At 39.3% G+C, this 13,951-nt stretch overlaps 1 protein-coding gene across 2 annotated transcripts in view; it reads right to left on the bottom strand.

The window, feature by feature from the left end:
- Positions 1 to 13,951, bottom strand: part of ABCB11 (ATP binding cassette subfamily B member 11) — a 46,093-nt gene that overhangs the window by 7,307 nt on the left and 24,835 nt on the right. For both annotated transcript variants that reach the window (XM_085323494.1, XM_085323502.1), the window contains exons 16-22: positions 12,976 to 13,177; positions 12,172 to 12,250; positions 11,135 to 11,270; positions 9,443 to 9,607; positions 3,950 to 4,054; positions 3,685 to 3,846; positions 2,115 to 2,318 (exon numbers count right to left, since the gene is read on the bottom strand). In XM_085323494.1, the coding sequence (XP_085179620.1) occupies positions 2,115 to 2,318; positions 3,685 to 3,846; positions 3,950 to 4,054; positions 9,443 to 9,607; positions 11,135 to 11,270; positions 12,172 to 12,250; positions 12,976 to 13,177 (1,053 nt within the window). The remainder of the gene's footprint in view (positions 1 to 2,114; positions 2,319 to 3,684; positions 3,847 to 3,949; positions 4,055 to 9,442; positions 9,608 to 11,134; positions 11,271 to 12,171; positions 12,251 to 12,975; positions 13,178 to 13,951) is intronic.

Here is a 13,951-nt window from a genome sequence, read left to right as displayed (position 1 = left end):
CACATGACCTTTCTCTGGGGTTTGGAAACCTCTCTGGAACCTTAATTAATTGTAGGCTTTACATTAGGTTTTGCTCCTAGTCAGAATTTTGTTCTCCATCCCCAAAACTGGATGCACTTCGGTTTCAGTTTCAAACCTTACCAGTTTGTTTGATTCCAGTTTCACCTGTCTTATTTTATATGATTTTATTCATAAATTGGTCTTGTTTAATTTTAACAATGCTTCCAGTTTGCCTGGACTTTGATGGCTTCATGGTGTGATGCTTTCCTTTGGGTAGCAATAGTCCAGTGCATGATGATCAATGAATTCTTTCACCATGTARGAAGAGATGTGAATATAAATATTCTGCTCAATTTTATTTTTTTCTCTGGCCAAAATTAAGGATCAATTTGAGGGGGTGGATAAGTATGTACTGTGAATTGCAGTGTTTTTATGTTTAGCATGGTTGATAAACAACCACCGTGGAGACTCGGAAAAAGCTTTTCGCATTTGGATGCAATGCAAGTAAATTAGAAAATAACATCAGATGATCAGTCAGTGTCAAAACTGCTGAAGCATTGAGTGCCCTTTCCATCCCAGTCTCTGGGTCATTCTCGTGAGTACAGGCTGATGCCTCGACTCATTAGTGAAGTTTCTCTGTTGAAATCTCTATGTCAGTTCCAAGATGGTATTTTGATTTATCGTATTTTACAAATAATTAAACAGTTCTGAATATGACTGACTGGTCAGGCCTCAGTTTCTCCTTGACTTTCTAGAGTTGAAGATTGTTCTGCAGAGCAGTCATTAACTGCATTTGTTTGACCAGTGATACCAAAATCATGTAATGTTAATTCAAAGTAATACCGTAGGTCCATTAAAAAAAAATCTATGAGTCTGTATGTATAGGCAATCAAAACGAATATAGTTCATTTATTCCTTTACATCAGCTTAAACTCTATGTTTCCATTTGTTACATTTTCTTTTTTAAATCACACCCAGAAAGAGGAGTTGTAGTTGAAAGAAGCCAAAACAGGGAGGGAGCCGGGGGGCAGGGGGGGTGCAGGCTGCAGCAGGGAGAGGGAAGGAGACAGGCAGTGGACAGAGCACTGAGCAGAGCAAAGGACTCCGCTCCATACACTTGCTGCACAGAATAGGTGCAGAAGGAGGCTAAAGGCACTTGGGTGAGAGCTCAGATGAGTAGAGATGAGGCTCAGATGAGGCAGGGTAGAAGGTGAGATGGGTTAGACTTGGTGGGCAGGACTTTAACAGAGGAATCTATTCTCAGCCCTCGGAGAGGCAGTTCTCAGGGTCCGGCAGCCAACGGGGCACGGGAAGGTGCTAAATGGGAAAATAGAATGAGAGTAGAGTAGAACGAGAGTAACAGGAGGAGGAATTTAGGCAGGGATCACTGAACACAGGGTGCATTGTTTCCAGGGGAAGGGAATTCCTTCCTCGTCTCCCATGCTGGTTGTTTTAATATCCCCACGCACCTGCTTTCTCCCAGCCACCAGGGAGGACATACAAAGCATTATGAGGAAGTGTTACGTCTCTTACACAAAACAACAAAAAGGTCAGTGCTCATCTGTATGAAAAGTGAAGATATATAAGCTGAGAAATTATGACTGATTGATAGAAATTTGACTGCTACCACCCAACACAAAAATAAATACAGTAATGCTTGTGATTTAGTAGCAGAAACTGATAGGAAAGCTGCTAGACTACAGGATTTACTGAAGAAACAATTCTATACTCTCTAAAATCAACATACAGCGCTGAAATCTTAGGTGTGGTGATTTCTGAGTGAAAGGGTGCCCCTGCGCTCTGAGAACAGGAGAATCACAGGGAACCACCAAATGGGTGTTCAAACAAAACCCAACAGCAATAAAATGGACTGACCAGAGACCCAGGTTGAGCATTTAGGCCCAACACCTTTCCAAAAGCAAGCCACAGCCCAAGCAGTATTTTTGCAGCTAGGGAATTCCTAGTGATGTTTCAATGGCTTTACAAGCTGAAATGTTACAACTTATTTGCAAAATGTTGCCAGTTCTTTTATATTTGAAKTACTGATGGTCCCAAATTCCTGACTTTCGGCTCCCTGTGGCTGTAAATATAAATTAGTTTTTAAATAATGTTACCCGTCCAATAGCTTCCAGAGCTTTCTTGTCCTGAGAGGCAAATCCTGTCAGCATTTTGGCCTGCACAGCTCCAGATAATGCCAAAAATGGCAAGAAACACATTATTACTAAACTCAGTTTCCAGCTGAAGTAGAAAGCAATAATGATGGCGACTCCAATGTTGGTGAAGGAACTGACAATCATTCCTATCTGGGCTCCAGTTGCCTTAAAAGAAAAGAAAAGGAAATAACTGACTTGTACGCAAAAAAAAAAAAAAAAAAAAAAAAAAAAAAAAAAAAAAAAAAAAAAAAAAAAAAAAAAAAAAAAAAAAAAAAAAAAAAAAAAAAAAAAAAAAAGTCTTCCCATAAAACTTAGGTAAACTCTAGATGTCATTAAAATATCATAAGACACCAATGGCTGTTGATACCACTGGAATTTAGCCAGTTTAGATGCACTGTTTCCCATTAATTGTACCAAGATAAGGGATGCAAATCTCAGATATTCTTTGCCAAACTTTCCAAGGAGAATTGAAGCAAATTGTTCCTAATGATACTAACAAAGATAGTTTAACTATTTGAATAAACTCCCTTGGTTCCCTGAGAATTCCATCTGGTCTTTGTTTAGCCCACGCTCGCTTAGGACAAGGATTTCCCTTAGGGGACTCTAAGATTGTTCAGTCAGTATTTTATGAGTCTGCAAGGGCTCTAAGAGGAGCTTTGCAGCGGGTTTCTTAGATTCTTTGGAAACAGCTGATGACAGGGCCTTTGGGAACTTTCTCTCATTTTTCTTTTAAATTCTTAAAATCTCTACTAATTATTAATGAGATAATATAGAATAATAATAAGAATAATTTTTAAAAACTCACTCTCATCAGTGAAGCTGAAGCACAACAATTATTAGTAACAAGTCTATATTTCTTTGTTTCCAGAAAATTACTTGTGTTGGAGCCAAGTAAAATGGCTTCTTAACTCACTTTTACCGGTGCCTCAACGCAAATAAGTAACATTTTTATAACTCAGTATGATTTAACTTTCATCTGCTAAGGAACACACCAGACGGGGTTAGCGGTTCACCTTCCCAGACAGTAAGTCACACTAACTATATGGATTCTGGCTGGTGCACTATGTAGTAATACAGATGATTGTTTTAAAGTGGACTGTCAGTTTAAATTGAAACTGTCACATACAACAAGCACAGTATCATGCTGAAAACTTGAAAACATGATTAGTGATGAATGAAGCTGAAGACTAGTCTGATATGTTTTTGAAATAAATATTAAATATTGTGGTAAAAAGCTAATAAATGCATTTTAAGAAAAAAGAAATTAAAAACTTTGCACTGAATGCTCCTCCCAATTCAACTGCTGGCTCTTATTAATTTTATTAATTTTTGTGTATTAATTTCAGTGTATACACTGAAAATAATTTCAAGCTGACAGTCTACAACAGACAGAAAGAGTCTGTTGACTCATGAAGGCTGGATCTATCCTGGTATTGCTATTTGTGTACCAGTCAATTTTGAGGGCTATGTGCCAAAATAGGTGCTCAGTCAGTGCTTTTAGTAAAGCAATTCTTAATACATCTTGTCTTACCCCTTGGACCTGTGATGCATCTGTTGCAAGTCGTGTCGTCAAAGCACCAGGACTGTTCCTCTGGTCATCAAACCAACCAATCTCTTGCCCTAGCATAGCCTGGAAACCAATCTTCCTCAGCCGCCTTGTAAGCAGCTCACCAGACTTGGCAAAAGTGTACCCCTGGAGTGCATAAGAATATATACAATTATTGTTCAGAAAGGTATACACACAGAGTAAAAGAGATGATAAGAAACAAAATTTACCTATATTGAACTGTTATTACCTGTAGAAATTGCGTGAGAAATGATACAAGCCCAACTAAGACAAAGAGCAAGCAGACACTATTAATCTGTCTTCTTTGTTCGTCTTCATCAAGAATGGAGAAGGTCTTTGGAAAAAAAAAATGAGTGGCATAGTATTAGAGGTGTGTAAACATGAGAAATAGAACTTACAAGTTCCATTAACATCTGCAATGGGACACGACAGAATTTGGTTCCACGCACTTAACTTGTGGGTGGCATTTGCAGGAATTCACAAACTCCAAAGTCCTTCATATAGTTATTGCAGTGGTAGTTTCCCAAGAGCGTGATTCACAACACGCACCGGGATGGTCAGGAGGAAATACATGCCAACAAATGAGAGGCACCAAAGAAAAGACTATGTCTGAAATCCCACCTCCCTCCCAGTCACTGCCACTAAGTGCAGCCTGCAAAGAGGCATCAGGGCAAGCTTGGGATTCCCGTTCTGCAACACCATTCTGGCCTGCAGTGTTTAAGTCACTGTTTTGGACATATACASCCCCGATTCACCCCAGATTTTCCTAAATTAAACCTGGGCACAACATAATGCTTTTTACTGCTGTTAAAARCCCAGGTTTATTACACCTGGTGTTTGCACCTGCTAGTGTATACTTGCTGCCCATGCCTAGTTAATCAATCATCCCTCCACTGTACACAAGATCTGGTCTGAAAGCTGGAGACCAGCAATAAAATAAATAGCACAGAGGCAAAGCAACAATGCAGCAGCACCCTTAACTTCTTTCTAGTCTATGACAATTACTACCTTACTASGCCACACAAAACAAAGTACTTGTACATGAATACACCATAGGATGACTCTCCTTACACAATAACTGATGCCATTTTAATTGCTATATATAGATAGGTTTCAGGTGGAACCCACTGTCCTCTGCTGAAGGAGAGTGGATAGGAGCTATTCACTTCCTGCTGGGTACTCGAGAAAAAGCATCACTAGTGCTTAAAGTAGAGCCCTCTCCAGCCTCCCCCCCCCCAGTCTTCATGGCATTTTCCTCTTCTCTCTTATTCTTTATATCTGTTTTTGTTTTTGTTTTTTACCAACTGGCAGTGTAATTCGCTGATAATGAAGTAATGGTCCAAATCTAAGTAGCCATCCTTTAGCAATTACTTCCACTCACAGCAATTGAAATGTAGGTCCGTTAACCTACCTGAAATTGTTAAACTTCTTTTACTACACACAGGTATAAGCCACAGCTTATGTCTGTACTTCTCCAGTAATCCGTTATCTTTAAGGTGTAGTTAAAAATAACCTGAGCATTTGACCTTTACTTAGATCAAAAACATCCTAAATTCCTTCAGGTAAGTATCTGACAATAGAAAGAGAAGACGGAATTTTCCTTACACCTGCAATATATAAAAATTCCACAAAAATAAACTCAAGTTCTAGTCTTAAAAGGTCAACCCAAGTTACTTGCAGTTCAAAATTATCTATACATGAAGKTAATTGGGAGGAATTAGAGCATGAATTTGGGAAAGAGAAATCACTATTCTCTACTGGGAATTCTACTTCAAAGTATTTTCAGCTTTGTACATCAGTACCCTGGGAACAAAATAAATCCTGCAAAGTCCAAAATGATGACACTGAAACAGCATTTGGTGTTTCAAGCTAAGGTCTGCTCCAAATCCATGATCAGTATCAGTAGTAAGGCATATGACTTTTCAGACTAATCTCTGTTTAAAGGAAAATTACTCATATGTTTTGATGCAAATATCTTATTTTAATCTATAATACGAAGAATATAACATATAATGGCCTGCTCCTGTTCCTATCCCTTTAATGAAACCCATTTGCACCTTCAGTAATTCACATTTGATCTTGAACTGAACTGGCTATGAGTAGCTTTCATCTTTGTAACTTACACAGTTAGAGAAAAATAAACTCTTATTTATTTTTTGGAAGCAAATCTAGTTAAATACTTGGACTGCATGAGACACAAGAGGGTGAACTCAGTGAGGTCATGAGAATTGTGTGCTACCAGGATTCTATATCTGAGGATTGCTGGAATGGCATTTTTTCTACCATCATGGTACACAATATTTAAACATGAATGGGAAAAGAGCATGACATAGTAACGATCATGTCATGTATACAAAACTAGCCTAAAACATAACCAKGGGAATAACATCTAGTGCATGATGAGTAGTTAATTACAGTACTATGGTACTCCTTCATATGAGGAAACATCATCAAAATCTCTGCCGAAGTGAATAGAAATTTTAATGAATAAGTCTAATAAACATTGTGATAAACACTCTTTGTGATGGATCATAATAAATAGAAAGCTGTGAACTGGGAGGAAAAACACTTCACTCTCCAGAGGTGCCGATGGCTTTTTGCAAGCGATTTGTGCATTCTCTCTGCATAGTTGGAATGGCCCCATACATTCATTGAACTCAGTATTTCTTTTTTCCACAGTGTGAAATTTCCTCTCTAATTTAATATAGAAATATCAAATAAATACCAGACCAAACACTGAAGAGAGAGGTAAAGATAAACAAAGGAAGACACTGACCTAGAGTGAATCCCAGTAAATACTGGTGCTTGTTATAAACAGATTTGAGTTCATTGCTTCTGCACGGCTAGATGGTAGGTGAGATTAAGTAGGAGTCTTCAGTAAAAGGCAGCACTATTCCTAGTTTCAGGGAGGTTGGAACTGGGGTGCTCATGAAAGAGGAGAGTGCAGTGAATCTCCCCTTCTTTAACATTCTGCCTGTATCACCCACATTCAAAGTGGCTCCACTGCTTCTCATTATGCAAGAAAGATGCTGTGAAAGGCCTCCTGCAGTGGCCAGGCTCCCTGTTGCTCCCAGATAAAGGCTGGGAGAACTCCAGCATCTGAGACACCCAGGAGGTTTCTGGTGAAGCCAGCTGCCAGTCAGTCTGGGACTCTTATCGCAAGCCCTAGATTGAAGAAAGCATGCTGGCTCAAGACAAGCAATGGGATGAAGTATATGCTTACGCTCACCCTAAACAGAGGGCAAGAGTGCTTTGTTGCATTAGGACCACAGTGCAGGTCCCCTCATCACTGTCCTAAAGAAGCAAAAGTGGGTAATATAGGTTGGGAGGAGCTCTCTATATTGTAAACAAAGGACATTTTCCACTGAAAATTTGTCCTGTAAAACTTAACTAGCTGGTTCTGTGGTTATCCTAACGTGSTCGGCTATATTCTTGATCTTCATGATAAAAAAATAACATTGGCTACCTTAGCATGTAGCACGGGCAACAGCATCAAGTCAATAAAAAGAAAGAGCTGGTGCTATATAAACCAGCCTAWAAAAATTTCAGCAGTTTTACTTGAGACAGTCTTTTATCTGGGGTCATGGTCTACATGCCCAGTAACAGGCATCTTCCAGTTCACTTTCACTGGAAAGGGATTCATTTCCTGTGCTCTGAGACTACTCCACCACAGCAACCAAAGTATACTAAGAAGGAACAACTGAGAAACTTGTTCCAAAGATGCACTTCTGAGCTGAACTGAGCTGAACTGCTAAGACAACATAACCAGTATTGCCCAGTACTTCATTCACTTTTTGGGTTTAATTTCGAAGAACCTTGAAGTCAGACTTCGCTAAACTTTTCCCATTTCATAGCTGTGGGGTTTTATTCCCTTCTCTTCAACTATATTGCTCCCAGAGCACAAGCCCACACATCTGTAACTACTTCACCAAAGATATTCAAACAACACTTGGAAGGCAGATGCATGTTCCATCTGCCTGCCTTGGCACCAGGTAGAACAAAAATTGCTTAAAGTTATGTATAATAGAACACAGATGTCGAATTTTGCTCATGTTTGTTGTTGTCTARTTTTACTTTGCAAACTCTCCTCCTATAGACCCAGACTTTCAAGAGAGGGAACTTGTCCTTGGCAATGAAGGCATTCAACATCTTGCAGGATGACTTCAGGCCTAAAACTTTAAATGTTTGGCAAACCTAAATCTCAAAGGGGATCAAAGGTTAGAGCCATTACAGAATGGACACAGCAGTGCTTAGTCTGCTAACTAGTGAAAGCTATAGTCATCAGCTTGAGATCTAGTCACCCAAAAAGTGTTCAGAGATGGTAGAGGTAAAGTGCTAAGAGGCCAAGCACTTTGTTCAGGAGCCAAACTGGAATGTTTCTTATCTGCCCATCTCTGGATTTTAGATAGCAAACATCAAGTTGCAAGTAAATGTAATTCACTTTCTACAGAGAAATGTCTAAGCCTTTATTTAAAACAAAACAAACCCCCCAAAACCATCAACAGCATGAAGTCAATCTTTTCTTTAATAGATTGCAGGCACTGTTACTAGGAACATTTTCTCAGCCCTCTTTTAACCTAATCTCAGATGCTACAACATGCATTCATTCTTTCCTGTCTGAAAGGATTTGAAGCTCTGCTTTGCAGAAGAGTGCCTACCTTTTAGGCTACGCATTCTTTGCACACCTATGTGCCTAACCTGACCTAAACAATTAAGTGAGGATCACAACACAACACAAGTTTTACACCACCTCAAATGGCACCCAAACTGCAAAAGCATAGTGTCATTCCCAATTTCTTCCCAGTGTAAGTTATTACTTTACCCAAATAAAAACAGGTTCAACAGAGAGTAGAGAAAACCCTACTGATTCTTGGAAATTAGGATACTATCCTAGGCATTAGTTAGAGTAATGCTGAATCTCTTCAGGCAGCCCTCCAATCTCCCACTAACTTGGCCAATGTTTTCACCAAAAGCTACTTTGCAGAATGGGGAAGCATTCCCTCTCTGTTTTGGCAGGCTTTTGAAGGAAAACAGTCACAGCTGACCTCTTGAAAAATTTCAAGTAATGCTGTGGATTTAGATGGTAACATATCCTTCAGTGAACTCCAAGGTTAAAAATACATTCCTATTTCCTGTTTGTCTTCCAGGCTTGTTGATGCAGGTATACGTTCTGCTGGCAGCTCTGAATCCTGTTACAATGGTCTACCTCTCCCAAGGCATTTTGTTGAGAGCAGGCAGCAGGACTGCATGTTCCAATAGTTCAATAAACAAAGAGTTTGGTAGTTTTTGGATCTGATCCAAAGCTTTCTCAAAGGCCTGGCCAAGTTTGTAGAATAAAGTCCAGTAGGGAGGGATCTCTGCACATCAGCCTCCTTGCCATACCTGGGTGTGAGGTACATCTTGCCTCATCTAAAATAAACAGCATATGCACATATTGAAACCCACTCTGAATAGTTCCTGGAAGGTGCATAAGAGGGAAAATGAAGCACACATGACAAATACTAATGATTCTACCACCTTAAGGGAGCTGAAAGATACTGTGACGACAGTGATTTACGTAACTATACTAAACTGTTTATAGGCAAGAATATTAAGCCCATCTACTAGACAAGGTTAAAAGACTTACACAAAACATATCAAGTTCTGCCTCACATGATCCTTTTTTTCCCCTTTGCTTAACCGCAGGAAAAAAAAAACACTTTAAAATATTAGCAAAACATACCCCAAGAATCTGACTGAATAACAAAGCATAGAGTGGATTGACTGCTCCATTCACAGCTGCTCCCAGAGATCCAAGCACCATGTACGGCCATTCTGAAGCATTGTATTTCAAAATCCTGGCAAATGGTACAGGTTTGACATCATCTTCATCCACAACAACAGATTCCTAAAAAGTAGGTTGCRTTTATGGAAAAAAATCCAAAATTCTCTGAATAATGTTTTCCCCTTGGCAGTGAGATAAAATAACGAGCGCAGGTACTCTGTTAAATGGCTGCCTCCAGTATCAAAACAGCTAGTCTGGCTTTGTATAGGAACAGAATATGATGGGTCTTGCCTACTGTCTTGAATTCTTCTGTAGGATTAGGGAGTCACAAGAGTGTTACATAAATCATTACCTCTATTGTCCCTGGAGAAAAAGGAAAACAGTTATAGCTTGTGTAGCTCTGCTGATTCCAAATGAAGGGATTATTTATGACCTGCTTAAGACTTCCAGCTACTGAAACTCAGGCTGTTCCCTTTCTGCTACTTCAGATGAGGTGCAATGCAACACTCACTACCAAAATATGATATTCCTTCCTCACAAGGGGATTTTTTATGTCACTCGTGGCATGCTTAAGTATTTTTTTAAAACAGTGTGGGTGAAGGTACTGATCAGACTTTGCATCAAATAGGCACTAAGTAAAATTAGAACAAAGATGACCTGAGAGTGATACTTCAGCATCATACATGCTAATTATGCCTCCCTTACGTGAAGCATCCTTAGACTATGTGCACAATTCCCATAATTACTTCCAGTAAGTGCAGAGTACTCATCATCAAATTATAACTTACCTTGCCATTTGATTTTGTGCAGAATATTTGTAAAACTGTTCTGAGCCCTGTTCAACTCCCTCAGTTCATATAGCCCAAAATGCCCAGAAAAGAAAGACCCTGTGAACACCTACCTGTTGGAAATGTGCAAGGATAAAGGSATGGAAACATTTTAGTTTTTCTTTTCCTTCTGAACTAGTGCCATAGTGACAGCCCTAAAGCCTTCTATTTATCCACAGAATAGGCTTAGCAAGAGCAAGAGCAGTGACTTCTGACAGCTGCTTTCTGCACTGAATATCTATAGCCTTGCAAGTTGGTGCAGATAGCTTCATAAGCATTTTGGAAATCAATACACTGTGCTAAAGAACCGGTCCTATTCCGTATCATTTTAARGCATACTGTCTTTATTTTCTATATTGCTTGATTGCAAAAGGACACTGATGCAAAAGTCTGTTGAAATCAGTGAAAGGACTCTGGCTCAGGTTGCAGTGGTGTTCTCCCTTTTCTCATACTTCTCCAGATAATTTTGAGAGAGTGAAGTGAATTTACTCTTTACTGAACAGTAGTACTGAACAAAAAGTAGTCATTCAGTGGCTTTTTATAGACTGAACATCTTCATCTACAACATATATCAATCTATCAATAGTGCATGGTCTGCTAGAAATTTTACATGGACGAGTAAGCATAACAGCATCAAAATGCAGCCTAGAGCTTACACAGAGGATAAGATCCAAAGCTGTGGATTGGTACAGAAAAAGATCCATCCAAGAAGACATGCCAACAAGTCCTGTAAGAGAAGCACTTATCTACAGATTATCAGTATTGAGTAATATAAAAGATGTCCTGTTTGTTTACAATTTAATAATAAACTATTACACCTRACCTTTTTTGCTGATCCATCACCTTCTCCATAAGAAGACATAAGATACGCAGATTCTGAATGGTCTCCTGCAATGGATAACGGAGGGTCAGGGACTACATTAGAGAGCTGAGATCTGGAGCGCTGCCGAAGTGAAGCTCTATGAGAGAAGACAGAAAACAGTCTGTTCTTCACAGCTCAGAAACACAATATTTGCTTTCAAGGCAGGTGCAGTTTTAATATCACATGAAATCAGGATTCACTGAACCACAGGAATCCCACTGACTTTTTCTTTCCTTTGCCATCTTATGTCAATTTCTCAAGAAGAAAAAATCCCACAGTTTTTATTTTCGTAATCACACTCCACCCTTACCACTCAGATGTTGTCTTATTGAGCAAATTCATGGAGTACTCTACACACAGGCTTATTTGCACATGTTCTTAAGAAACCAAGTCAAATCACCATTATCACTACAAATTAGTTTAGTCCTGTAAAACAGGATGCTGAAGCAGTCCACCCATGCCCCAAAACCATAACCCTATAAACTGGGAGCCACACATTCACTCATACATACTTGACATGCGCTTGCCTGAAAGAAATAATAAATCTCTAGCTACAAGACAGACTGGCTTGTAAAATGCTTTATCTTTCATGAAGTTGAAGTCATAACTAAAAACATTCTTATACGTTAGCATTGATTTCTTAGGTAATTCAACAGCAAGGAAAAGTGCACGAGGTGATATAAACGCATGGCTGTATGGTAGGGATATTAAAAATGGAACACAAACACAGTGGACCAGAATTGGAAAGGAGATACTATGCTTAGAAGGGCAGTAGGATTAAGAGTATTTCTATTTATCCATAGGTCTTCAATCAGCAGCATATCACCCAAGCTCTTCCTTTCCAAGTGGGCTATGTCTTAGTACATGCTTGCAGCCATTTGACTCTTTGCCATGCCATACAGAGCAGTATATAATTAGTACTATTAGTATATTTAGAAAAAGTACAGATATCTGGAAACACATAGAGATTTACACTCATCTTCATTTTTAAGACTTACCGCAAGCTGGCCTGATAGCTTCCTCTGCTAAATGACTGGACTTTCTCAAGATTTGGCTCAAGCAAGTTATTTTCTGCTGCTGTAAAATATAGTATATAAAGCTCTTCAGTTTGTGCTAAAATTGAATACAACCTAATTCCTGTGTTGATCTGCAAAAAAATGAAGTATCTCCAAGTCATAGCTGGAATACTTCGTAGAAAGCAAGGGACATAAAACAAATATGTTACTCCACCTGCACACACCACAGGTTTTATATCAGTTTGCATTTGACCCGATCAAGTTAGTAAATTGAATATTAAACCAAGTATCATCTTATTTGGGATGTGACTGCTGAAGGCTATTTCCCTATTCTAGCAATTGGCCTCATCTTTTAAGATAATCATATCCAACGCATGACACTTCACAAAAATACAAGTCATCCTATTAAGCTTCTATTTCTAGAATCTTGGATTCAAATCTGCCTCTAGCAAAACAAATAAAGTGGTTTCAGCATGCTCTGTAGCTTGCCTACAGTTCAAATGCAGCACAGCAGAACTGTTGGCACTAACCAGAGAAACAAAATGCCAAGGTRTTGCAGGTCAGGACTAATGTTCCAGGGCATTCAGTGCATATGCACTAAAACCACTTCGGCCAGGGCTATCAGTGTACTACTTCTAAGGATGCTAAAATTTAGCCCTCAAGGGGAAAAATGGGGTGGGGGGTGGCATAGAAAGGGAAAAAGGATTAGTCGTCAATAAAATAAATATATATACACACTATGTTATATATATTATATATATTATATAAAAGAAACGAGACACTTACTTCGCACTGGTACTCCAGCAAGTGCCCTGTCTCCTTTGCTTTGTAAGGTCACTAGCATGAAATAAACCCCTTTCCTCTTCAGGAGTTCCTCATGAGTTCCTCTCTCCACAGCCCGTCCGTGCTCAAACCCAACAATGACGTCGGCAGCCTTGATGGTGGACAGGCGGTGAGCTATCGAGATCGCCGTGCGGCCAAGGCGAGCCTGACAGAGAACAGCAGCCATGGGGCCAAGACACCAAATAGAAGCTCTTGGAACCAATGGAGCATAACCTAAAGTTCAGTCATATCAACAGCAGTCTTTCACGTGGTTTTAGCTGACTTTGAATTATCTCCATCCGTAGCCTATATTGTTCATGTATTCTTCACACAGAAAAAGGCAGACATCTTTGAGTCCTTTTGCTAGTGCTCTAAACTGTCTGGAAGCAGGTTTGTTCCAGCATGGAAGCTGTGAAACTGCATTGTTGTGGCACTAAAAAGTGTTTTAACTTGGACTCAGGACTGTGCTAATACCCCCAGATTATTTTTTCTTGACACTTTGGTGAACAGATGGAGAAAACACACAACTGCCCAAAACTGTGTTCAGAGAAACAAAACCACAGAATCACATGTCAAAAACTGGAGCTTATCTGCAGTGACTGTTTTTCTTCACTCTTTGCAGAGAAACTCAGACATCTGCAGAGTTACAGAATGGTCATTTAAGTATTAATTCTCTGGCACCAGAGAAGAAAGGTTATTGCTGAATAAAACTCAAATGTTCCRAATTCATTGCCTTGGCAAGGTCACTCTTGAATTCATGGAATTAATTCAGAAAAAGAAACAAGATTACAGGTGACACATCTGTACAGATTGTAGATTCTTCAAACTTCTGACTTACTTATTGTCTATATGTAGAGTTACCAATGACATTCATTGCCAGGAATGGCATTAATTTTGCCAAAATTTACAYAAGACATAATTCAGGCTAAGCTCCCTTCAT

This window comes from Rhea americana, unplaced genomic scaffold (genome assembly GCF_003343005.1).
Source record: "Rhea americana isolate MKP2758 unplaced genomic scaffold, rheAme1 scaffold_12, whole genome shotgun sequence".
Classification (NCBI taxonomy): Eukaryota; Metazoa; Chordata; class Aves; order Rheiformes; family Rheidae; genus Rhea; species Rhea americana.
The sequence above is the reverse complement of the archived record's forward strand: the minus strand, read 5'-3'. Positions and strand labels throughout refer to the sequence as shown.